Source organism: Physcomitrium patens, chromosome 26, assembly GCF_059467195.1.
Source record: "Physcomitrium patens ecotype Gransden chromosome 26, ASM5946719v1, whole genome shotgun sequence".
In the NCBI taxonomy this organism is placed as follows: domain Eukaryota; kingdom Viridiplantae; phylum Streptophyta; class Bryopsida; order Funariales; family Funariaceae; genus Physcomitrium; species Physcomitrium patens.
This window is the reverse complement of record NC_143435.1, coordinates 5686419-5712138: the sequence shown is the minus strand read 5'-3', so window position 1 is coordinate 5712138 and position 25720 is coordinate 5686419. Positions and strand designations below refer to the sequence as shown.

The window sequence follows — 25720 nt, the reverse complement described above, 5'->3', positions numbered from 1 at the left end:
GATGCGTATGTACTATTGTCGACATCATAACACACATAAACACATGAGTATCTGTAACTATGCGTGGTGCTAACTGCAATGATAAAAGATCGGAATCACCGGACTGCGTCGGACTGCGCGATTCGTTCCATACCTACCTCGTCCTCAGTGAATTGCACTGTGATTGGCAGCAGGCTGTTCACGAATGGTGCACCGCGATCCCGTCGCTGGAGACGTCCCGAAACTCTGTCCTGCTCCAGGTACCTGAGATCAAGCGCGCGCTACGTGCATGCGCATGTGCATGTCCAACTTTCCTTCTCCCAAACTGCCCTGCACCAGCACAGCGATGAGTGTTGCCATCTTCCGACCTTTCCCTCCCAGACACACACACACACACACACGCCTACATCGCCCAGTCGGCGGCAACACCCATCACACGACCCATCTGCGTCTGCTGGGAACTCCAGCGAAAACCCGGATTCAACCAAACTTCCATTGAGAGGTGCATAGTGGTACAACCGTGAAGCTGCTTTGCTTCCACGGAGCTCGGCATTAGCGTCAAATCTACCATTCTGACGAGGCGCAAACCACATCCAGTCTGCGCACTCTCTTGTCAGCCTCTACACTGACTTCTACTCTACATCATTCCACTCCACGCCCGGCTCAATTCGTGGGAAAGAGAGGGAGTTGAATGCACTAGTCTACAAACACCGACGCCATCAGCGTCGAGGCGTCGCATTTTACAAGCTGCCACACTTCGTGTCGCTTACATCTCCATCCTGGCGCCACCCTGATACCTCAAGCGTTGGTGCGCATGCGGAAACCCCTTCCGGCGCTGCCGAAGGTTGGACGGTTGTTGTGTCCCTTCTGCACACGTCACACGTCCAGTGCATGCAGCCCGGCGTCAGATGCCAGAAAAGCCACCGTTCCAACGTTTCCAAAGAAGCAGGTAAAAGAAGATACAACAGAACAATCTAGCAGCACCCGCGGCCACCTTCCCTACCACCTGCACCTGGCAGAGATCACTCACCGGCACAGAAGCCCGGAGCTTAGCCAGCTGTTCCGCGGACGCCGTTTGAAACTGCCACCCAACAAGCGCAACATCGTCCCACGTATCAGTTCCCGGTACATTCATGAGCAACGCTTGTGAGCGGCTGCTCGCCTTGCATTTGGAAGGGCACCCGAAAGAACCACTGCGACGACGGAAAACCACAATCTCCCACATGCCGACATCTACAAGTCTCTCTGTCATGCCACGAACACTGGAGCAGAACCCACTTACGTTGAACAACGACAGAATCCAGGTGACACCCTCCGCGCATGGTGGGGTGGTGAGGGATCCCATGTAAGTGCCGTAGTTCCTCTCCGGCTTCATCATCTTGATGTGCCCCAAGTCGACCTTCACGCCTGGGCTATTTGACGATGGCACCTCATGTGCGAACTGCACACGTCACACCAGTTTCCGCATGGGGTCAGGCTTCGCCAAGGAGAATCGCGTTCGATAGCGCGCGCGACCTTCCTAGCAAGATCTTCAGTGACACACGAGAGCACTACTCTGCACCGACCATAACGCAACGCAGATTCGCCAAAGCTACGCCACCCACGTCATGGGCGCACGACAGTTGACCTTCAGCCTCGTCCGCGCCCACTGGAAAGAGGGTACACAGGTGGGAGCGGGGTGCGTACCTGGGCCAGGAATTCGCTCTCGCCTCCTTCCTCAAACAGGAACCCGATCACCGCAAGCTTCCCATCATCGGACTTGTGCACCAAGTGGAGCTCCAGCGGGAAACTGGAGCAGTGCCAACCGAACAGTGGTTCGCGCGTCAGCAATGAACACACACTGACCTCGTAGTCACAAACGGAGGTGCGGGCTCCACAGCCGAATTCAATTCCCAAACAAAACCTGCAACTTCGTGGTAGCATGCCGTGACGTACCTCTGGTTCATGATTGTGTGCTCGCTGGGCATGTGGATGTGGAACTGGACGGGTCGGTACGTCTCGCCACCGATCCTCAAGCGTCCCGAGCCGGCTGGCATGCTCACCTGACAAATCCACAGTCAGCCCCAACTTCGGAGTAACAGGCCAGCCGCCTGCAATCGGCACGCCTGCCCCCCTGTCCAAACGTCGAACTTCACTGGTTCCAATTGACCACGATAACCGCCACACCGCCAAGGGAGAACTTCAGAGACCACGGCACTTACCTCAGCCCCATGCCCGCTGTTGTAAAGAGTGGCATGAACTCTCTTCCGGTACTTGGCATCCAGCTTCCCCAGACTGCGGTCTGTGACCAGGTCGAGCGCCGTGATGGCGATCGGGGACTGCCGGCTGCCCGACTTGCACACACCCCACTCGGCCTTCAGGTCACCCCAGCCACCTGGCCCATGCGACCCACCGCTGTAGTCCCAGTGCACTGAATATCCACACAGCACATGCACACGGAGTCATGCACCAGCATTGGTTGGAGTCATGCATCAGTTGGTCATGCAGGCCACCAATGTGAGTCAAGAATTTTTCGGCCGCATGTATGCTGCGATGGAATGCTAGGGGGACATCACAATCCTGTTCTACTACTCCACGCCGAAGTTGGAGTTTCTGCCCCGACTTACCCTCGTCACCTCCCTCAGCCTGAGCCGATCCTGCCCACGCGCCAACCCAGCTTGCGGAGATGCATTGCAGAACCACAACAGCGGCCACTGCCTGCACAAGTTGGCTCGCCATCGCCAGCAACTCAACCGACCGCTCGCTGGGAACAGTGAGTCTACGGCCGATCACTTCCGCACTGGAGCCACCCCAATAGTCGACCGCGGGACCGATGCTTGCACGTCATGCCGCTCCTCGGACAGCCTTATGTAGTCCATGCTCACGGAAGGTGCCAAGCCCAACCACCCATGAATCCACTTGCTTGATTCCCACTAATCAGTCTCGATTGGATGTTCCCAGCGGATTGTGGTCACCAAGCACTCCCCGAATTCGGGTGGCTTTGGGTTTCTGATCCGACCATTCCTGTCATGCTCATCACGTCATGGATGTGTGCGTCGAAGCTGCCTGTGTGCTGCAGCGTGGACTGGCGCAACCGTCTGGCGGTTTTCTTACCCTTCCCACGGTTCGTGTTTTTCACCCAAAGGAAGCCGCCCTTCGGTTACAACTTTTGGAGCCTCGCTCCGTCCCACTCCTCCTTTCCACCAGATTCTCGAGCATCCGGTAGCAAGTTGCGAGTTATCTTGCGGGAGGAAACATGGAGCCGCGGGCTCCCGTGGATCACCAGGCATTGGCTGTCTCGCGTCGCTAGCGGGGCGGATTCTGTTCTTGTGGAGGCGTGACACATGGCAGTCCTTGAAAGTACATTGGGATTGGCGGTGGAACGCTGTCGGGGAGGATGCATCTGAAGTTTGTGGACTGTGGCACCCACCCGGCAAATTGTATTGTTGAGACGAAGTATCTCTTCAACGTCAACTTTTTTATATATTAGATGTAAGAAAGCTCATTGAGAAGTTTTTTTGATGCTAGGAAGTGAAGCAAGCCTTCAAATACCTTCTACAACCATCTAAGATTTCTAAGAGCTTGCCAGGGTATTATGGAGCTTCTTGGGATCTATTAGAATATAATAGAGGTTTTTTAAAATCATCAAGTGTTACGGACATATATACTTACTCCAATATTTATCTATAATAATTATGCTATGGCCATTAGCTTCGTTATTCTTTAAACAATTCTTCTTTTTAAATACTACTAGTTATTTTCATTATTCTATTGCTATTGCCTCAACTTGTATTCTTTTGCACCATATTGTTTTGTTTGTTTTACATTCCTTATTAGAAAATTATATACACTTGCATTTTGGTGTGCCAAATCTATCGTCACAAAACACATGGCAATATCTCAAAAAAAACAAATTATCAAGTCCATGGTGTACCATACATGGTACTATTTCTAAAAATCTCAGTGTTGCATCCATAAAAATTGTTCAATACATTTTGTTGTTGAACGATATTGTTGCATCTTACCAATTTCTTTATTTTGCAAATAAAAAGTTGAAAGCATGGACCACTTTTGACAAATGCTAAAATTTACAAACTAAGATTTGTTGCGTGCAATAAACGGATTTTAGCATAGATTAAATAACCAAGTAGTGAAAGTCTAATAACAAAACTTTTTTGGATAAAGCCACTTGCTTGATTCCCACTTGCTTGATTTCCACCCATGAATCCACTTGCTTGATTTCCACTAATCAGTCTCGATTGGATGTTCCCAGCGGATTGTGGTCACCAAGCACTCCCCGAATTCGGGTGGCTTTGGGTTTCTGATCCGACCATTCCTGTCATGCTCATCACGTCATGGATGTGTGCGTCGAAGCTGCCTGTGTGCTGCAGCGTGGACTGGCGCAACCGTCTGGCGGTTTTCTTACCCTTCCCACGGTTCGTGTTTTTCACCCAAAGGAAGCCGCCCTTCGGTTACAATTTTTGGAGCCTCGCTCCGTCCCACTCCTCCTTTCCACCAGATTTTCGAGCATCCGGTAGCAAGTTGCGAGTTATCTTGCGGGACCATTTCTGACACTTGCTAAAATCTACAAACTAAGATTTGTTGCCTTCAATAAAAGGATTTTAGCATAGATTAAATAACTAAGTAGTGAAAGTTTAATTACAATATTTTTTTGGACAAACCCACAATTCACCATGACCTCAAAATTGTGTGTATATATAGATAAATGGTTACATTAATCAAGATAATTGATTTGTCTTTAAAGCACCAAGTCCATGTTAGAAAAAACAAACATCATCTCTACACCTTTGGACAAAAGCTATAAGTATTATAGTATATGCTGTGAATCAAATGATTAACTCTCAAACTAGTGATTCAACACCCTATGACAAATGGTTTGGCTATCAGCCCAAAATAGCACATTACAAAAAAAAACAAAAAGGGTCTCTTATGAATGTACTCGTCAATAAACAAAAACACACTAAAATAAAATTTAAGAGCTACATAAGCATTTTCTATTGAACCTGACATTTTCACAAAGTACACAGCCTTCAGCTGCCCCTGAGAGATGCCTTTCGGCCTATGTGTTGTGTTGTTCAAACACACGTAAATGAAAATAAAATCGAACTCAAAATCTGGATTCCCATACAAATTCCGGAACGCCTGCTTTCCTGCATTCAATGAATCTCTCCGCTGCGAACTCTCACACCAAGACGCGACGGACCATGCGTCAGTGGCGCAGCTTGCCGGGTGGGTGCCACAGTCCACAAACTTCAGATGCATCCTCCCCGACAGCGTTCCACCGCCAATCCCAATGTACTTTCAAGGACTGCCATGTGTCACGCCTCCACAAGAACAGAATCCGCCCCGCTAGCGACGCGAGACAGCCAATGCCTGGTGATCCACGGGAGCCCGCGGCTCCATGTTTCCTCCCGCAAGATAACTCGCAACTTGCTACCGGATGCTCGAGAATCTGGTGGAAAGGAGGAGTGGGACGGAGCGAGGCTCCAAAAGTTGTAACCGAAGGGCGGCTTCCTTTGGGTGAAAAACACGAACCGTGGGAAGGGTAAGAAAACCGCCAGACGGTTGCGCCAGTCCACGCTGCAGCACACAGGCAGCTTCGACGCACACATCCATGACGTGATGAGCATGACAGGAATGGTCGGATCAGAAACCCAAAGCCACCCGAATTCGGGGAGTGCTTGGTGACCACAATCCGCTGGGAACATCCAATCGAGACTGATTAGTGGGAATCAAGCAAGTGGATTCATGGGTGGTTGGGCTTGGCACCTTCCGTGAGCATGGACTACATAAGGCTGTCCGAGGAGCGGCATGACGTGCAAGCATCGGTCCCGCGGTCGACTATTGGGGTGGCTCCAGTGCGGAAGTGATCGGCCGTAGACTCACTGTTCCCAGCGAGCGGTCGGTTGAGTTGCTGGCGATGGCGAGCCAACTTGTGCAGGCAGTGGCCGCTGTTGTGGTTCTGCAATGCATCTCCGCAAGCTGGGTTGGCGCGTGGGCAGGATCGGCTCAGGCTGAGGGAGGTGACGAGGGTAAGTCGGGGCAGAAACTCCAACTTCGGCGTGGAGTAGTAGAACAGGATTGTGATGTCCCCCTAGCATTCCATCGCAGCATACATGCGGCCGAAAAATTCTTGACTCACATTGGTGGCCTGCATGACCAACTGATGCATGACTCCAACCAATGCTGGTGCATGACTCCGTGTGCATGTGCTGTGTGGATATTCAGTGCACTGGGACTACAGCGGTGGGTCGCATGGGCCAGGTGGCTGGGGTGACCTGAAGGCCGAGTGGGGTGTGTGCAAGTCGGGCAGCCGGCAGTCCCCGATCGCCATCACGGCGCTCGACCTGGTCACAGACCGCAGTCTGGGGAAGCTGGATGCCAAGTACCGGAAGAGAGTTCATGCCACTCTTTACAACAGCGGGCATGGGGCTGAGGTAAGTGCCGTGGTCTCTGAAGTTCTCCCTTGGCGGTGTGGCGGTTATCGTGGTCAATTGGAACCAGTGAAGTTCGACGTTTGGACAGGGGGGCAGGCGTGCCGATTGCAGGCGGCTGGCCTGTTACTCCGAAGTTGGGGCTGACTGTGGATTTGTCAGGTGAGCATGCCAGCCGGCTCGGGACGCTTGAGGATCGGTGGCGAGACGTACCGACCCGTCCAGTTCCACATCCACATGCCCAGCGAGCACACAATCATGAACCAGAGGTACGTCACGGCATGCTACCACGAAGTTGCAGGTTTTGTTTGGGAATTGAATTCGGCTGTGGAGCCCGCACCTCCGTTTGTGACTACGAGGTCAGTGTGTGTTCATTGCTGACGCGCGAACCACTGTTCGGTTGGCACTGCTCCAGTTTCCCGCTGGAGCTCCACTTGGTGCACAAGTCCGATGATGGGAAGCTTGCGGTGATCGGGTTCCTGTTTGAGGAAGGAGGCGAGAGCGAATTCCTGGCCCAGGTACGCACCCCGCTCCCACCTGTGTACCCTCTTTCCAGTGGGCGCGGACGAGGCTGAAGGTCAACTGTCGTGCGCCCATGACGTGGGTGGCGTAGCTTTGGCGAATCTGCGTTGCGTTATGGTCGGTGCAGAGTAGTGCTCTCGTGTGTCACTGAAGATCTTGCTAGGAAGGTCGCGCGCGCTATCGAACGCGATTCTCCTTGGCGAAGCCTGACCCCATGCGGAAACTGGTGTGACGTGTGCAGTTCGCACATGAGGTGCCATCGTCAAATAGCCCAGGCGTGAAGGTCGACTTGGGGCACATCAAGATGATGAAGCCGGAGAGGAACTACGGCACTTACATGGGATCCCTCACCACCCCACCATGCGCGGAGGGTGTCACCTGGATTCTGTCGTTGTTCAACGTAAGTGGGTTCTGCTCCAGTGTTCGTGGCATGACAGAGAGACTTGTAGATGTCGGCATGTGGGAGATTGTGGTTTTCCGTCGTCGCAGTGGTTCTTTCGGGTGCCCTTCCAAATGCAAGGCGAGCAGCCGCTCACAAGCGTTGCTCATGAATGTACCGGGAACTGATACGTGGGACGATGTTGCGCTTGTTGGGTGGCAGTTTCAAACGGCGTCCGCGGAACAGCTGGCTAAGCTCCGGGCTTCTGTGCCGGTGAGTGATCTCTGCCAGGTGCAGGTGGTAGGGAAGGTGGCCGCGGGTGCTGCTAGATTGTTCTGTTGTATCTTCTTTTACCAGCTTCTTTGGAAACGTTGGAACGGTGGCTTTTCTGGCATCTGACGCCGGGCTGCATGCACTGGACGTGTGACGTGTGCAGAAGGGACACAACAACCGTCCAACCTTCGGCAGCGCCGGAAGGGGTTTCCGCATGCGCACCAACGCTTGAGGTATCAGGGTGGCGCCAGGATGGAGATGTAAGCGACACGAAGTGTGGCAGCTTGTAAAATGCGACGCCTCGACGCTGATGGCGTCGGTATTTGTAGACTAGTGCATTCAACTCCCTCTCTTTCCCACGAATTGAGCCGGGCGTGGAGTGGAATGATGTAGAGTAGAAGTCAGTGTAGAGGCTGACAAGAGAGTGCGCAGACTGGATGTGGTTTGCGCCTCGTCAGAATGGTAGATTTGACGCTAATGCCGAGCTCCGTGGAAGCAAAGCAGCTTCACGGTTGTACCACTATGCACCTCTCAATGGAAGTTTGGTTGAATCCGGGTTTTCGCTGGAGTTCCCAGCAGACGCAGATGGGTCGTGTGATGGGTGTTGCCGCCGACTGGGCGATGTAGGCGTGTGTGTGTGTGTGTGTGTCTGGGAGGGAAAGGTCGGAAGATGGCAACACTCATCGCTGTGCTGGTGCAGGGCAGTTTGGGAGAAGGAAAGTTGGACATGCACATGCGCATGCACGTAGCGCGCGCTTGATCTCAGGTACCTGGAGCAGGACAGAGTTTCGGGACGTCTCCAGCGACGGGATCGCGGTGCACCATTCGTGAACAGCCTGCTGCCAATCACAGTGCAATTCACTGAGGACGAGGTAGGTATGGAACGAATCGCGCAGTCCGACGCAGTCCGGTGATTCCGATCTTTTATCATTGCAGTTAGCACCACGCATAGTTACAGATACTCATGTGTTTATGTGTGTTATGATGTCGACAATAGTACATACGCATCTGCATTGTTCAATGTAGTCTAGAAGTCATCGGTTCATGTAACCGAAGGTGGGATGGATCGGGCCGAGGTAAAGTATTCCCGACTGTCGATCGGGCCAAGCTTTTGGCCATGGCTTGGTACGTTTTGAAGCTTAAAACACATTAAAAATAGCACCGCAGAATGTGACTACTATCACAACTGTGCAATTGCACTCGAATCGCTTTACGGTACCGTCTTCAAGATGCTGCATAACAAGCAAGCTGTTAATCTCTACGCTAATGGGATCACTCACTCACTCACTGGAAAAGATAAGCCGCTCTGTTTTGTACGTCAATCTAGACATTGCTGGTTGTGTTTTCCATTCACATGTAGTAAGTCGAAAGAATGGATCCATCCAATACTTGCCAACTGTGCTCGACGTCTGCCAATCGCGTAGGAGCACTAACTTCGGAAGCATGTGCCTTTTTTCGTGACTCTTCATTGGACATGAACATTACATGTGCGTGATGGTGTGTTTGTCTGCGGTCCGCGTTGAGAGAAATGGAAGTTTTCCTGGTTATCTTGTAGACCAGTCATGTCGCGTTATTTTTGGGATAAGCAAAAGTGGTTACCTTGAGGAGATTATGTACAAAGTCAACCCCCAACCTGTGTCGTGTTCTTCAGCCCATCAGCTGAGGGCACCCTTTCCGTCTCTGCACTTTTGATGTTATTTTTGTGAAAAATTGCGGGACTCAACTTGCATGCAGTGCATGAACCCCCTGGTTGCCTACGAGCTTATCTGCGAGAAGTCCAGTGTCCGGAAGCCAAAGTGTTCTCTGAATGTGACCGCAAGTCCCAGTTTCCCCACACGCGAATAAGTCGGACCCGCCAAATGCCATACCTTTACAGAAGAACTGCAATCCCTGGCAGCCAAATTTAGCCCGTGAATCGATCCCCCGTTCTAGACTTCAGTCTAGCTGTGTGTGACATTGTGATTGGATTATTGTGAACTTTTAATATATTAGGGTGGATGGCTGTTGATTTGCCAATGGCTCGGATTGATTTAACATCAGATGAGGATGGGAAGCTGCCAGTTTTTATCGTTAGCGGTTGTTACATTGTTGATATATCGATTTGGTTTCGTCAGGTTTAATTTGTCACATTTATAATAGCAATATTCGTTGAAACCTTTAGTAAAAAGTTGATGGAAATCTGTATTTCGTTTTTTTAGCTTATTTATTCTGAGGCGCAGATGAGTAGAAAGCACTTCAACCGGAGCGGATGAATTTTGGAGCTGTGAAGACGAATGTCGCCTGGGAGAGGGAAGGAGTTTTATAAATTTTCCCATCTCAGAATAGTTTTTCTCTACACGTGTGTGAATGTGCGATGGCTTTGTGTGTGCTTCTGATTTGATGGAGGAATGTTCTTACAATTTAACATGATTATTTTTTGAATTTTGAAATTTGTTATGATATGTTTTGGATTCAAAAGTTGATGAGGTTTATTTACATGTTGTTTAGAGTTATTGGAATTTCGAAAGAAGAAATTTGAAATTGAGATGTAGAATTTAGTGTGAAGAGTTGTATTGAGTTATTAAAGTTGTAATGCAAGATTTGTTTAGGATTTGCTTAAGATTTAGTAAAATTTGCAACAAAATTTTACTTGAAGCTATTAAGATATGACTGTTTAGAATTTATGAGATTGTGTGAAATGAACCATATGATACAATTGATTATTAAATAAAAATCTATTATTTTTTCAAATATAGATTTTTTTAAAAAAATCTAAATTTTACTTATTTGTGGCAAATAGAGATTTTTCTATTAAAAAAACAAGTATGACTACCATCTATTAAATCATTATAAATTCTTAATATAAATTCTTAATGTAGCTGCTAAATAGAGCCACCATCAATTTTTGCATTAAATTTGGGATTAATGGATAAAAAAAAAGATTTAAATAAAATTTATCCAAAAATATTTGATTAATGATAGATTAATTTTAAAATAATGTGCATTTTATATTATTGTGTGTAAATGTAGTATTAAAGAACATTATAGAAGCTTAAAATATTTGTACAACAAAATGTAATATAAGTTGTATTGCTAAGATATGTATTAATATAGAGCTTATTAAATCATTATATATGGTAGTAATAATAAGATTAAATTATAAAAAGATAAATTTTTATATTATAAATATTTTTAAAAAAAATTTAAATTGATTAAGGCATATTTTATTTTTATATAAATAATTTATTGAGATTGGTATTGGTCTTTTAGGCATAACTTTGTTAGATTCTACAATTTTAAAAAGAATTAAAAAATAAAATTTATATATTTATGTACATATGTATGTATGTTTATATATATTTATATACTTCAAGAATAAAAATACTTTTATATTAACCTTTATGTTGTTATAGAAGTATTTTATATTTTTTTTACATAAAAAATATTTATTAAATAATATCTATTGGAGCCTTCAAATGACATATTGAAGTATTTGGCCAAATTCTTATTAATGCAATTATTGAATAAATCCAATTTATTTTGTATTAAGCTGTAGATTGATCCAAATGACAATTAAGTTCTTTCTTGAAGATCAATTTAGTAATCATAAGGATGATGCTTTTGTAGAATGTCAATATTTTTCTTCTAAAAAACATCTTGATAATCCTTATATAAGCTTAAAATATTGCTTGAAGTCTATTTGCTATTAGAAATAGGTATAGAATAAATAATAAAAAAATAACTTCTTACTTTGTAGCATGTATAAAAGCCTTTGCATCTACAAACAAAGATTTGATTATACTAGACTTATGACTTTTTACTTGATTAGCGAAACTCTTGATTATGCTATTAGAAAAATCAGGATTACAAGAAATCCAACCTACTAGGAGATTATATGTTTTTAGCAACAATAAGCCTAAAATGACTAAATTAAAAAAAATTCTATTAATATTCAATATCACTCATCTATTATAATAGTTTTTGGCTATTTCTACAAAGATAGTTTTATGATTAAAATCTCCAAAAGATAAAAGAAAATCATCTACAACTTCTACATATATGAGTTTAGTTTTCTTAACTAAAAATATACTATGTCTTTTAACAAAGTCTTAACTCAAAAAACAAATTGAGGCTCTTGAATCTAGTAAGGCAAAGGCTTTGTAATTTTTAGGTCCTAAACTTATGTTTATTATAAAACAAGGTGAAGGTTTTGAAGAGAAAATATGATTTTTATTAAGTATTGCATAAGATCTTAAGTGTGTGGTTTTATTATAACTAGACATATTTATTTTCTAATACATTGTTTTAATTGATAGTCATACTCTTTATTTTGTGGTTATGTTGTTTTTTTGGATAATGTTGAGCAATGTACTTAGGTTCTCTAAAATGTAAGCACAATCTTCTTTGACAATGTTTCTTATTTTTTTTGCTTAGTAAGAGGATTAAAACATGTTGCATCAATTAAAATAGGTTTTGATTTCTATGAATAAATTTCTAAAAACTTAAGAGTTGTTGTCATGACTTGATTTATTTTTCTTTAACCAAATCTTTGTTCTTTGTACCTTTTACAAAGTTGATTACTACATGTAATGGCTAAAATAACAAACTGCATCAATAAGTTTGCTTTTAGCATTATCAATAATAAATCATTAATATTGTCTTTTTGTTTAATTTAAAATTTGTATATAAAGGATTTGTAGTTTCAATTTATGTTACAAGTAAGGTATTAGAATTTGAGAGCAAAGATGGTAGCTAATTGTGATTTTTGTCCTAAGGATAAAAATATTATTTTTATTATTCTAGGACTTAAGATGGATGTTGCTATCAATTGGATTATATAAGAGTATTTGTTTGTCTGGAAAGCAAAGATTAGAAGATGGCAATATACATCATTGTGCTGATTTAAGATAATTTGAATAGAAAAAAATTGAGCATGTATACATGCATTTGATTTCAGCAACACATAGTAGGAAAAATTTTGGAAATGATTCTAACAACAAGATTGAGATGCATTATTCTTAAATAGCTTACTATCAATCATAGTACAATTTATTGAAGATGGAGTAGGTATAGAATGTATTAGGTGTATTTAATATTTTCTATTTTTTTTTTTTTTTTTTTTTCTTTGTATCATTATAATTAGCATCTATTGAAGTTGATCTCAGTGACTCACCAAAATTGTTGGATTTATATACTAATAAATAATAATCAATCTATACAACCTTAAATTAAACTACGTTTATTATACATTTGTATAGATTTATTTTATAAGATTTTTTTTAAAATAACAAGTGATTACTTGTTTGATTGCTAGTTTCTAAGTTGACAAGTATTGTTTTCACTAAAATGATTTAGCTTTGCTTTGTACACTACTTATTATATTGCTGATTATGATATATATTTGTTTATAGGAAGTTGGACAAAAATGTTCATTTTATAGTCCTACTTATTTAAGTTAACTTTCTACAATTGAATCTAATAATACTTCTCTCACTCTATTAAAGTTGAAAGTTGTGATACCAAGTAAAAAACACAATTGAACAAATTGATCTTGCAAAAGAGGCTTTGTGAAAATATCAATAATTGGATTTTGAATAAAAATATATTAAGAATCAATTTATTATTTTTTTTCAAGTTCACAGATAAAACAAAATATGATATCAATATGTCTTCTAAAAGTTGTAATCTTGATTGAAGCTCTTGGAGTTAAAATCTATATCAAAGTCAAGGTCAATTAATTAAATTCTAAATCTATCTTCAATATCTTTAATCTTTAATGTCTCTATATTCCTTCATGTCTTTACCAAGGTTAAAGTATTCCATTGTTGTTATTCACTTTAAAATAGATCATAACTTTTATTTGATGAATCTTATCTTAAATTCATCAATCCCATCTTTGAAGTTCTTGCTTCATTGTATTGAAAATTCCAAAGATCTTCATGAATCTTATGTTGTAATATTTAGAACTTGTTAATGGATCAAAAGTGTATAATGAAATGATATAGTAGAATGTCAATTATATTTTTTCTATTATTATTTTATTATGATAATTATAATATAGTTTTGTAGCTATTTATAGCTATATATTGTAATTTTTTAAATATCATTTAAAAATATTAAAAATAATTTCTTTCTAGCTACCATAACTACTTAAAATAGTTTTAATTTGTGAATTTCATCAATGCATTTTAATTGATAAATTAATTATAAATATATTTTGAAATTATTTATTTAAATAAATATTAAGATTAAAGAGTCTTTTTTACTATTCAAGTATTTATTAGAATTTAGAAGTATTTATAAGTTATAAAAGTCTTATCAAAAGAAAAGTTATAAAAATGGAGTCTTAGTAAGTTTTGGTGGCAATTATCTTAGTTGATTTAGTATTTTTACTTATTGTTGAATATTGAAGATTATTTATTGAAACCAATGTCTTTATTGGCATCCTATCTACATTTATTATTTATAAAATCCTATCAATGATTAATTAGTACTTAGAAGAAGCATGAAAAACAACTTCATGTTATTTTGGTTAATTTTATAGAAAATAAGATTTTTAGTGGATTTAAAATAATTTTATTACTATAAAAATTCAACAAGGTAGAAAAATATAGCTTTAAATAGGTATTAGAACTATAAAAATATTCTAGTATTTTTTATAGTTTTTTTAGATTTTATTTAGAATTTATTTAATATTTTTATAGAAAATTTCAAGACCTTGGTATAAATGAGTTTTATAACCTCGGGAGCCATTATGAAAAAATAAACAAGATTTGAAGGCCATATGAGGCTCATAGGGTATTTTGGTGTTTTTAAACACCATAGTGTAGTTAAAAATACAAAAAAAATTGAGTTTTATTGGTAGAAAATAGGAGGACCAGCAGCTATTTTAGTGCTTGTAGGAAGGGAGGTGCATAAGTTCCATATAGATTGTAGCACCTTGGATGTAGTTAGGAAGATAAGAGTAAGGCCTTGAGGCTTTTCTTAATTCCTGATCATAGTTAGGGCTTGCAAAGAAAAATGAAAATAGCCTAATTATAAAAGTAATAAGGCAAGTGAAATTTATAAATAGTTGAGGTTACTAAGGAGAGTATTTTTGAGTACTTTGTATTAGCTTTAAGTACTATTGAATTGAAATTTGAATTACTTTGTATTAAGATGGTTAAAATCTATTAGAATTTTTTTAATATTTATAAAATATAATTTTATCTTCTACAACCGAATACCTTGTGTATTCTCAAGCAAGACATGTATTACAATATAAGTGTTGAACTTGACATGAAAATTTGAAGTAGAAGGTATTGGATTGTATTTGAGGTTATTTAGAATTTATGGCACAAAAAAGCAAGAAGGTTGAATTTAGAGCTTTTGATGGAGCTTTTGATGGAGCTTTGGATAGAGCTTCAAGTAGATCTTCAAGTGGAGCTTCAAATGGATTTTCTACTAGTAGACAATTTATGTACTTTGATCCAAATACTACAAATAGGTTTCAAATGTTTAAATTATTTATGCAACAATAATAAGATAATCATCACAAAGAGGCTTTGGCAACCAAAGTATTATAAGCAATGGATAACAAAATTGACTAATTTGATGGAAGGCATATTTCAAAGTATTTGAGATATTATGTATGAGAAATGGAATTGAATCAAGTTTTTGAAAAAAAAAGGATTGAGCTATTTGAACTTGTCATAATATTGGAGATAAGAAAACATATTAAATCAATTGTGAAACATTTTGGAAATTCATAGAAGACATTTTTACATACATTAAAGGACAAATATTTTTTAGAGATCACTGATTGGATTACCAAGAAATCATTTTTGGAATAGATTGAAGGGCCTTATAAGAATTTGTAAGCTACAAAGCTTTTGAGGGAGTTTAAGAGGAAATATTCTTGATTATCAAAGATGGAAAAATTAATTGTAGAACCAAACAGCATTGTTGTATTAAATGAAGTCTTACTTAAAAATGTACTAGATACTTGGCTGTAGAAGATAGAATAGAAATTTCAACAATAAAATCCTAATTTTAATAGAATATTAAATGATTCTAATTAAATCCTTAATAATATTAAAGAAGCTTTAATCAAATTTGAAAGAAACCTTAAAGAAATTACAAAAGAAATAATAAGAAATCTTAAAAGAGTTCAAAAGAAATCTATAATAAATCTTAAAAGAATCCTTAAGAAATCCTAAAGAAATAAAGGTGAGAGAGTTTCTAAGATCTTTAGCAACCTATCAATTAAATTGAAGTGAATTTTTTTATATAATTATTAAATTCAATTTTTAATATTTTAGTGAAGTTTGAAGTAAAATTTTGATCTAAAAAGTTTAGCATCTAGATTAAAGTAGGAGGCCATTTAACATCCAATTGAATTATCTTATATTTCTTTTAAATGATAATTGCAATTGATTTCACCTTTCTTGTTTCTAACTAAGATGTGAAGAAGTGTGCAAATTTTGAGTTGACATCAATGGCTCAATCATTAGTTGTTGAGATTCTATTTTACTTCAAGATTTGGTTTAAGATTTGTCTACAATTTGATTAGGACTTAAGATTTGTTCTAGAATTTGGTTATGATTAGAGTTTGCTTAGAGTTTGATTTAGAACTTAACTAAAGATTGAATAAGGTATATTTAAGATTTAGGATTTTATTAGAATTTCATTAGGATTTGATCTAGAATTTGATTAAGATTCAATTAAGATTTTAATTAAGATTTGACTTATGGATTGATTAAGATTTAATTGGGATTTTTATTTTTAATAATATTTTGGAATTCCTATTTTTTAAAATTTCTATTTTTATTATTTTTAAAAGATTATTATTATTTTTTTAAAAGTTTTTTTTTTTTTTTTTTTTTTTTTTTTTATATATATTTTTTAAAGATTTTTTGTTGTTTTTCTTTGAAATTAGTTTGGAACTTCTTTATATTTCTTTTATAACTTCTTTTAAATTTATTTTGAATTGATGAAAGTTTTATTAGGATTATTAAGGTTTATTTAAATTTTATTTAAGATTTTAATAGATTTGATAGGATTGTTGTTCTATTTCTACTTACCTCGATAACTAGGTGCTTGGTGCATTCTCAAGCAAGAACACACATTGTCATAGTAGAGTGAATTGTCTTAAGAAAGTATTGGGGCTCTAAATGCTACTAATCACTCAAAAAAGTTACAAGATTATAAAATAAAAATATAATTTATAGCTTATCCTTAAGAAGACAAATACAATAAACATACAAGTCTAGGATGCACAAAAATACTCAAGATGTGACTAGATATCTTAAATTCACTTTTATTCTTATAAAAATTCTTTCTATATATGTATCATTCAATAATTTCTAATCTAACCATTTAGTTGGATTCAAAATTCTCTATAAGTTAATTTATATCCTTGACTATTTCTACATGAAAATTTAATCATAAATTCATTACAAGTCTTTTGATATTGCCTAATCTCTAGCAAGTGCTAAACATGAAAAATTTTAGATACCTATGCACTAATTCTTTTATATCTCAAAAATCCAATACTTAAATATCATAAATTTTTCATATACAACTTTTTAACATAGTCATCTACATTTGTGGAACTTTTAAACTGAAAATTCATCTAGAAACTCAAAATATGGCAAAAACCAAAACCTCTATTAAAATCAATTCACTTACAAATCTTAGTTTTGAATACTAACTTCTCATAGATCTATTTCCTTTATTCTAGATTGATATGTATTGATGTTTTTGTATAAAATGTAGTTCTTTAAGTCAACTTTCAAAATTCACTTTCTAATTTATCAAAGCTTTCTTTCAACTCTCTATATGCTTAAAAGCGTAACAATAGGTAATAAAATCACAACCTAATTTCAAAAAACCATAACTCACTTATTATAATTTAAAATCATCCATTTCTTTCATCCAAATTCTAGTCTAAAATACAAACTTTTTGAATCCAATCTCCAAACTCCAAATGTCTTGCCTTTCCTCAAATTGTCTGCTTTGCCTTGAATGGATTGTCTTAAAGTGGTTCTAAACTCTAATGTGGTCTTAAATAACATCTTGAAGTCCATTCGCCATGACTTTTAACCAATAGAAATGAGGTCATCTATCACTCATCTTATCTACCCACATGAAATGGTCTAGAAGTTAAAATATTATACTTTTGATTCCAAAGCTCTTCTAAATTTCTTTCTAATAAATCCTACAACTTCTACCTTTAATTACAAAACTTAAACTATAAATTTAAACAAATTAGATAAATATTTTTTCATTTTTATATTTTATTATTTTATTTTTAATTATATTCTAAATTTTTATAATATTTTATATTATTTTTATATATGATGCTACTTTTTAATATAACAATGTTAACTCAGCTTGGAGGGATACATTGTAGGACCACAATAATAGCCACTCCTTGTACAAGTTGACTTGCCATTGTCATTACCAAAAACTCAACCAACTGATTGGTGGAAACAATGAATCTATGGCCAAGCACTTCTATACTAGAACCTCTTTTATAGTCAACTGCATGACCAATGCTTGCATATTATGCTGTTTTTGAGACAGCCTTATTGAAATAAGAATAGATTTTCTAAGGTCTAAAATCTTACCAAATCCATAATAATAAAGATGTTGATACAATGTAAGGCCACACATACTAGAATAAAATTGAAAATAACTAAATAAAATAGAACTTGAAAGATAAGACTGAATAAAAAAAAATAGAATCAAATAGAATCAAATAAAATCAAATAGAATAGAATAAAAAAACCAAGCTTTTTAAAGAAAAAGAATCTAAAGCCATACTTGATTAAATGTCCAAATGGCCTTAGTTAGTCTTATTTATACTCTTTTCATTTATTCTAGAATTTTCTAAAATATTCCTAATGGCAAGCTCCAGTAAGATAATTGCCTTTCTAGAAGATTTTAAAAGTAGGCTCCACCATAATAATTGCCCTAAGCCTTTCTAGAAGGTTCTATGGTGGATCTTATATAAACCACTATTCTAACCTAAATTCTAAAAATTTTCCAAAAACAATTTTACCTATATATTTTTATTTGTAAATAATACAAATATCCTATCCATACCTTGTTATAGCTAATTTCTTTTTAGTAATACAAAACGTCTTTATTTTGCTCTTGATGGTATTTTCAAATGACTTCTTGAAAATGAATGAGGTTTTGTATAAGTTCTCATCTTGCATTAATGATGGGATAACCTTTTTAGAAAACTTTGTATAGAAATTGGAGACATTCATTGCTATGGTGAAGGTCACAATGCTCCAAAATACTATCTATTTCATACTCATGTTAGTCATTAATCACAACCAATGGTAGTTGTGGTAGTTGGTGTCGGTTCGGAGAGCGCTTTGGTTCAATGTGAAATCCTTTAAACTACAAAATATGGAAGACCAAGTTGACTACAATATATGGTGATAGCTTGAGGTGGTATGCAATATCAAAGAATATTATAGAAACAAGGAAAGGTCTAAGCCATCGAGGTACTAGCTTACAGACTTGAATTGATATATAAGTAGAAGATTGGCATTGAAAAGTAATATTTGATCATCCTCTTGAAAGGTCTTCTATTATCGGTGCTTATTTACATACTACTTCTATTAATTTTGTGTAATAAAAAGACGCTATTATACATCTTGTAAGGTTGTTGTAAGCCATTATATAAATTCTTCTATTATTAAATTATTTGTGTCAATAGGACAATAGAAAGTTGTTGGTATAATCAGATGTTGATCAATGTTAAGGAAGAATGGTGAATGATTGATACTTACTTGAATACTATTATTATAGGCAAACTTGAAGGACATCAAATATTCATTTCAAACATTATGGTGAATTGCCATAAATGCTTGTAGCATATCTTCTAGGATCCAATTTGCATATTCTATTTATCCATCTATTTGAAGATGAAAGGTCATAGATATAACAAGTCGTGTATCTAGTAGCTTGAATAAGGCTTGCCAAAAATTCCTCGTAAAGTGCAGGTCTTAATTTAAAATAATGACATGAGATAATCTATGGTGAAAAAAGATAATGTCAAAGAAGACTTGTATAAGTATTGGAGCATCAATATAAAAGTACACTACAGCCAAATGAAGTTGCTTCAAGACTTGGTCCATAAAGACAACAATTACAATGTGATTGTAAGAGATATGTAGCAAATATGTATGGAGAACCATAGTCATTTGCTACCAACATGATATAAATAATGGAATACACTATAATAGCACAGAAGAAATTACGTTACATACTTTGTTACATTGTCATGATTCACAAAAATGTACAAAAACTCAAACATCATGATTTAAACCTGCCCAAAATCATGTCCTTGAGATTCATTTTAAAGTCTTTTTTTGTCGTAGGTGTCCAAATATTGAGATATCATGTCTTTCTAGAAGTATGCACATTCAAAGTATAACATTGTTAAGTACATAAATTTGCTTCTTGAAATAAAATAAGCCATCATTGAGACATTAATCTTGATATTGTACATCACCCACCTTCAATTGATTAGTAACTATCTTAAAATAAGCATTGCAAGGCATAGCTTCTTCTCATTGTGTTCTTTTTGTTAAGTTTGAAATGGTACTATTAATGGTAGTAACTTCTACCTTATCATCTAATTTGGATATTAAATTGGATTTATATGATAAAGTCTTTGGCACAGTGTATTGTCACCTTTCCTTGCATTTAAGGTCAATATCAAAGAGTTGCAACTGTACTTTTCAACAATAATGTCATGATTTCATATTTTTCAAATGCAAATTGTATAGTAAGGATTGGTAGTCAGTCTGAATAGTTACTAGCTTTTTCAATAATTAGTGTGGCCACACCTTTGTGGTATGTACAATTGCTAGTTGCTCTTGATTACATGCAAAATAATTGCACTCTATCCTTTTGAACTTGTACAATTCATATGCCAGAAGTTAAAGGCATCTACTAAAGACTTGTTGAAAAAATATGGCAATACCAAAATAAAGTATACATGGAAGGTCAACATCATACAATGTTGTAGAGAGAGAGATTGTCTTGAAAAAATATTGAGCTTCTTACTACTACTAATTGCTTTATTATTTTATAGCTATACAATATTTCATAAATACATTATTCTTTGTCAACTCACTTTTCTTCATAACACCAATTTTTCTTTCAATATATATTTATAAAATAAAAATACAAGAGAGCAAAACCTCCTTGGAGAGTTCTTATATTTTCCTTCTAAGAAGCTTGTCACCCCTTATAGAATAAATATTGTATTCGAGAGTAGTAGTTCCAGTTAAGAATTTGAGAGAAGGAACCTCAAAGCAATTAAAAGTGTTAAGCAAGCTACAGATAAAGAGGACAGTGGCCAAAATGAGAGATCTAGATATACATCAAAACTACCTTTTGAGATAATCGTTACCAATATGGAGCCGATGAAGTTAGATATCTGTTGAATGCTGAGAAAAATAAAAGACTTTTGGAATGCACAGTTGTTCTATTTTTTGCACCAGTCAAATCACTTACCATAAATTAATGTATCATTAGTGGAAGAATATATTGTGAATTAAGATCCAAAAGATGAATCGAGTGTCATACAAGGGCGAATTATGAGGATTGATGGAACAATTCTGGAAAAGGTGTTGTTTCTTTTCATTGGAGAGATTGCGGTAGAAATTGATGACTCAAGTGACTTCAGTCGAGGAAGATATTTCAAGGGAGGTATGTCGGCCTTTGAGAGGAACCAAGGTTAGTGGATTGGTGAGGCAATTTCATTGGAACTTATAGAATGGTTCTGTTTTGTGGTGAGGTAGTTAGGATTGTACCGACAGCCCATGTATATGTCCAAACGGTTATTGTATGCACGGGTAGGGGTGCTTGAATGGATGGTGTTCAAATAGGTAGCTTACATAGCCACTCGTATTCATGCAAAGATAGGAGCCAAGTAAAAATTGAGAAAGTTCACATATTTACTTTGTTCCAATTATGTATATGTTGTAATTGCATACACATTACGTCAAACACCGCCAGTAGAGGAAAGTCTTGTACTAGTGCTAATGCCTTCTTAGAGAGAATAAAATTTGTTGGCATAGAATATCAATACAATAGATGTAATACACAAAATTGGGGAATCAAGTTATACAGCGGCACAAGAGGTTGTTCTAGTTATTGAATTAGAATGGATTCCAATTTGTTTAGCGGTAGAGGAGGAAAATGAAACTCCAATTTTGATGGATATTAATCAATTGGTATTTCCATAGGATCGATTGCTTGAATGAATATCTCTTAAGAATGCTTTATTGAAGCATATTTCATAAATATATTGTATGGTGTGAGCATTGGATGTAGAGGGCAGTAGCAAACAAGATTTTTGAGGATAGCAAGAAGGTGATATCAAAGCAAAACCGAAGAATTGAAGAGCAAGAATGGATAATAAAAAAAATTGGAGAATCCAAGCTAGTATTGGAGCAAAAATTGGTTCACCAATATGAGTCTTGGATAAAAGAAAAAGAACACATCTTACGGATTATAGAAGGACAATGGGACAAATTGATCCACAATTGCAAGACATAAAATTTGGAAGGAGAGAAATTCAAATGTTAGTTGTAAGTGGAAGGAGACAAGGCAGAGTTATTGACGAAAGAGAAAGCAACATTGAGTGACCAATCCAAATAGAAAACAAAGAAGTTGAGGTCCAAAATCAAAGTTTTACAAGCTCAGGTGGCAAAATTGATAGAAGAGTTAATAGTGGAGGGTCGGTTAGAAGCATCAATTGAAGATGTTTCAGAATGGATGAGTTAGCAGCAACATCAGTTGGAACTTTGTGATGCCCAGATCTTGAAACTGGAAGCTCAAGTCCATGAATTGGAAGAGTATAATGAAGATCTTTCAAACCAATTGAGAAAGGAGTCAATGGACGGATTGGAAGAAGAGGAAGATTTGAATTTAGAGCCAGAATTGGTAGAATCGACATTAGATAATGCAGCAAATGATCAATTGAGTAGGCCAGAGAAAATAATAACTATGTAGAGTTTTCTTAAGTAGTTTTTAAATAAGTAACAATTGTATGTTTGCGAGGATGCTGCACAGATAGGAGTGAGGCTATGTAGAATAGATATATGTTTGTTTCTGTAAGATATTGGTAAAATAGACTAATAGTCTATAAAATAGTCAAATCAGGAGGATAGATGGTTAACTTAGTTATAAAAAGTGGTTAATTACAAGATTACGATTGAAATATGAGAATAGGGAGTAAGTATATAGGAATTGTAGAAGTTAGTCTGAGGGCCAGACTGTGATAGTCATGAGCCGAGATAAACTTGGTGCTACTTCTTTGTCTCTTTATTTCTTTGTTGTTGAAAAGTAATGGATAGTTTCTGAATACTCAGAAGTGAGTGTGTCGAATAAATCAGAGATTGATTTATAAGTAATTGATTATATAATTAGAGCAATGAGTGATTGAATTATATGCAGAGTTATTAAAAGATTATGATTGTTGTTTATTGAGAGTTGTGTATATTTTGATGGTCTTTGATTACAAAAATTATGTGAATTTAGATTGGTTGGAGTGAAGTTTGTTATTTCTGGTGTTGGATGGAAATTATGTGTTTTGAGTGGTCTTTTGAGAGTGCAAGGTTGCACACTGTTGTTATCAGTTGATGAAGGAATATTATTATAGGCAGAAAGTATTGTAATGTTTCAAGGTGTTTTAGTGGCTCAAAATATGGTTAATTGTGTGATCCTAACAAGTAAAACTCATGCACTTAGTCTTTCCTTGTGTTCGAATTCTCCTATATAAGTTTATTCTAAAAAGAATTGTAGAATAAGTAAAACGACAATCACATCCCTTTTGAAAATCCTAAATCCTGTTCCAAATCTTAAATCCTAAATCCTTCTTTCAAATCCTAAATCTTAATCTTAATATTAATTTTTGTTTTTAATTTTTAATTTTTTAATATTTTAATTTTTATTTTTATTTCAATTTTTATATTTTTTTTAAAGAAAGAAAAAAAATAAGATTGAGGATTCTAGAAGATTGATGCCATCTCATTTTAAGCCACTATCAATTTGTGGTTTTTCTCTTTTTAAAAGCTATATATCAATCTATCAAAAAGATGAATATATAGAAGGCATGGTTGTCACACATCATACTACTATTAAAGAAGATTTTTCACTCTTATCCATAGGTGATAAGTGCCCTTGTCATCTAGCATAATTTTCCAATACAAGGATTGCGGGGTCAACTCTCTAGATATCTTCAATAAATTAATTGAAGATTTTAAAAAAATATTCTTTCTTTCTCTCTTCTATGTGCCACCATGGAGTTTCAAACCTAGAATCTCTTAAGTACTATCCAAGCACCTTATCATCTATCCACCACCATAAGCCCCAAGCTGCTACTTGATGTTCCAAGCCTCAATTTATTTTTTTATAAGCTTACTATCAACCTCTTTTCATTCTTTAAATCTCCATTTTTTACAAATCATAATTTTTTTTATAAAAAATTATATACCTATTTATAGACCTATTAAAAATATATCTATCAAATTTTATATGAAATAGAAATTTTGATAATTAATTATCTTAGAACTTATTTTCTCTTTGTATGAACTTAGTTTTTATAACTACAACATTTCTTGCTAATAGAATAATCTTCTAAATATTTGTGTATAAATCCCTATAATAATTAATTTATTAAAAACTAAGAACTAATATATTTTATAGTTCCTATCTAGTTTTATATATTGTGCACAAATAAAACAAGATAAAAGTTGTAATATTAGAGCAATAAGCAGTACTTCCTTCAACTCCTTAAAGGCTCTTTTCTATTCCAATTTCCATTGAAAAGAGGCACTTTTTTCCAATAAATTTATTAATAAAGCAATAATATGTACAAATTACCAAACAAAATGGTAATAATATCCAGTAAGGCCTAACAATAAACATACTTTAATATCCTCTATTGCTTTTATCTTATCTAATTCCATGCTCATGCCTTTAGAAGATACTGCATGCTCCAAAAAAGTGACTTTTGGCTTTCAAAATTCATACTTTGATTGCTTGCAATAGAAGTAATTATCATGAAGCCAATGCGATACTTTTTGTAGAGGTTATTCATGCTTTGTATAATTTTACTATAGACTAGGATATCATCAATGAAAATGACTATATACTTATCTAAAAGGTCACAAAATAATCTATTCATATGATTTAAAAAAAATGCTAGAGTATTGGTGAGGCCAAAATGTAATACAAGCCACTCAAAGTATCCATAGCATGTATAAAATGTCATCTTTTCTATATCTTCTTTGATAATAGGACTATGCAAATAACCACTCCAAGGGTCCAATTTGCTAAAGATGGTTGTACCTCAAAGTTAGTTAAGAAGATCATTTATAAATGGAAGGAAATATGCATTCTTCACAATCTGGTTATTGAAGCTTCAATAATTGATGCAAAGTTGAAGTCTGCAATCTTTTTTGGATACAAAGAGTACATGTGCTCTCTATGGCAACGAGCTTTCTTGGATGAGGTCATTCTCAAAGAATTCATCTAATGACTTTCGTAACTCTTGAAGTTCATTTGGTGTTAGGCAATAAATTAGATGACTTGTCAATTTGGCCTCAAGCACTAGTTCTATTTGAAAAAAGGTACCTCAATGAAGTAGCATGCCACTAGATAAGTCAATTGAAAAGACATCTTGATATTCACGTATGAGTTATTCTACCCTTTATATTCCATTGGCTATCTTTCTCACCATTGAAGTAAGATTTAGAACCACCACATATATCGGTTGCTTATGCCATATTTGTTTTTTCATAAAGATCATTACTATAAGTAAGCTTTTAGTCACAAATTGTTTTGCTATCCCACTTGATATTAGAGCTTAAAGAGTCAACTTGCATCCTCCATCTTTGAAAGAAATTATCCTTGCTAGTCAATTGACTTGTTCATTCGCCATCTCTAACCATGGCATACCAAGGATAAGCTTTGTTATTCTAAACTTCTTCCTCAAAGCATAAGTATTATTTGGCTTTAGAATTTCTTCTTCACTTGTTTCACTCAATATATTTTCTTGGTCATCTGCAAGGTATATACTTTTTCTTTTAATCACCATTATTTTAATCCCAAGTTAGTTGGTAATTATAATTGAGAT

The 25720-nt window shown here is 36.6% G+C and overlaps 2 protein-coding genes across 2 annotated transcripts; one reads left to right on the top strand and one right to left on the bottom strand.

Annotated features, from left to right (window-relative positions):
- Window positions 1-429: 429 nt before the first annotated feature.
- Window positions 430-2789, bottom strand: LOC149986221 (uncharacterized). Its single transcript, XM_090248098.1, has 7 exons — window positions 2586-2789; window positions 2181-2389; window positions 1915-2021; window positions 1666-1768; window positions 1262-1420; window positions 1010-1060; window positions 430-846 (listed from the first exon to the last, which is right to left on the bottom strand). The coding sequence occupies exons 1-7, from the start codon at window positions 2695-2697 to the stop codon at window positions 778-780; spliced, it is 810 nt and encodes a 269-aa protein (XP_090104224.1). The 5' UTR covers window positions 2698-2789; the 3' UTR covers window positions 430-777.
- Window positions 2790-5807: 3018 nt separating this feature from the next.
- Window positions 5808-8167, top strand: LOC112277649 (uncharacterized). The gene is made up of 7 exons (XM_024510214.3): window positions 5808-6011; window positions 6208-6416; window positions 6576-6682; window positions 6829-6931; window positions 7177-7335; window positions 7537-7587; window positions 7751-8167. The coding sequence occupies exons 1-7, from the start codon at window positions 5900-5902 to the stop codon at window positions 7817-7819; spliced, it is 810 nt and encodes a 269-aa protein (XP_024365982.1). The 5' UTR covers window positions 5808-5899; the 3' UTR covers window positions 7820-8167.
- Window positions 8168-25720: the final 17553 nt, after the last annotated feature.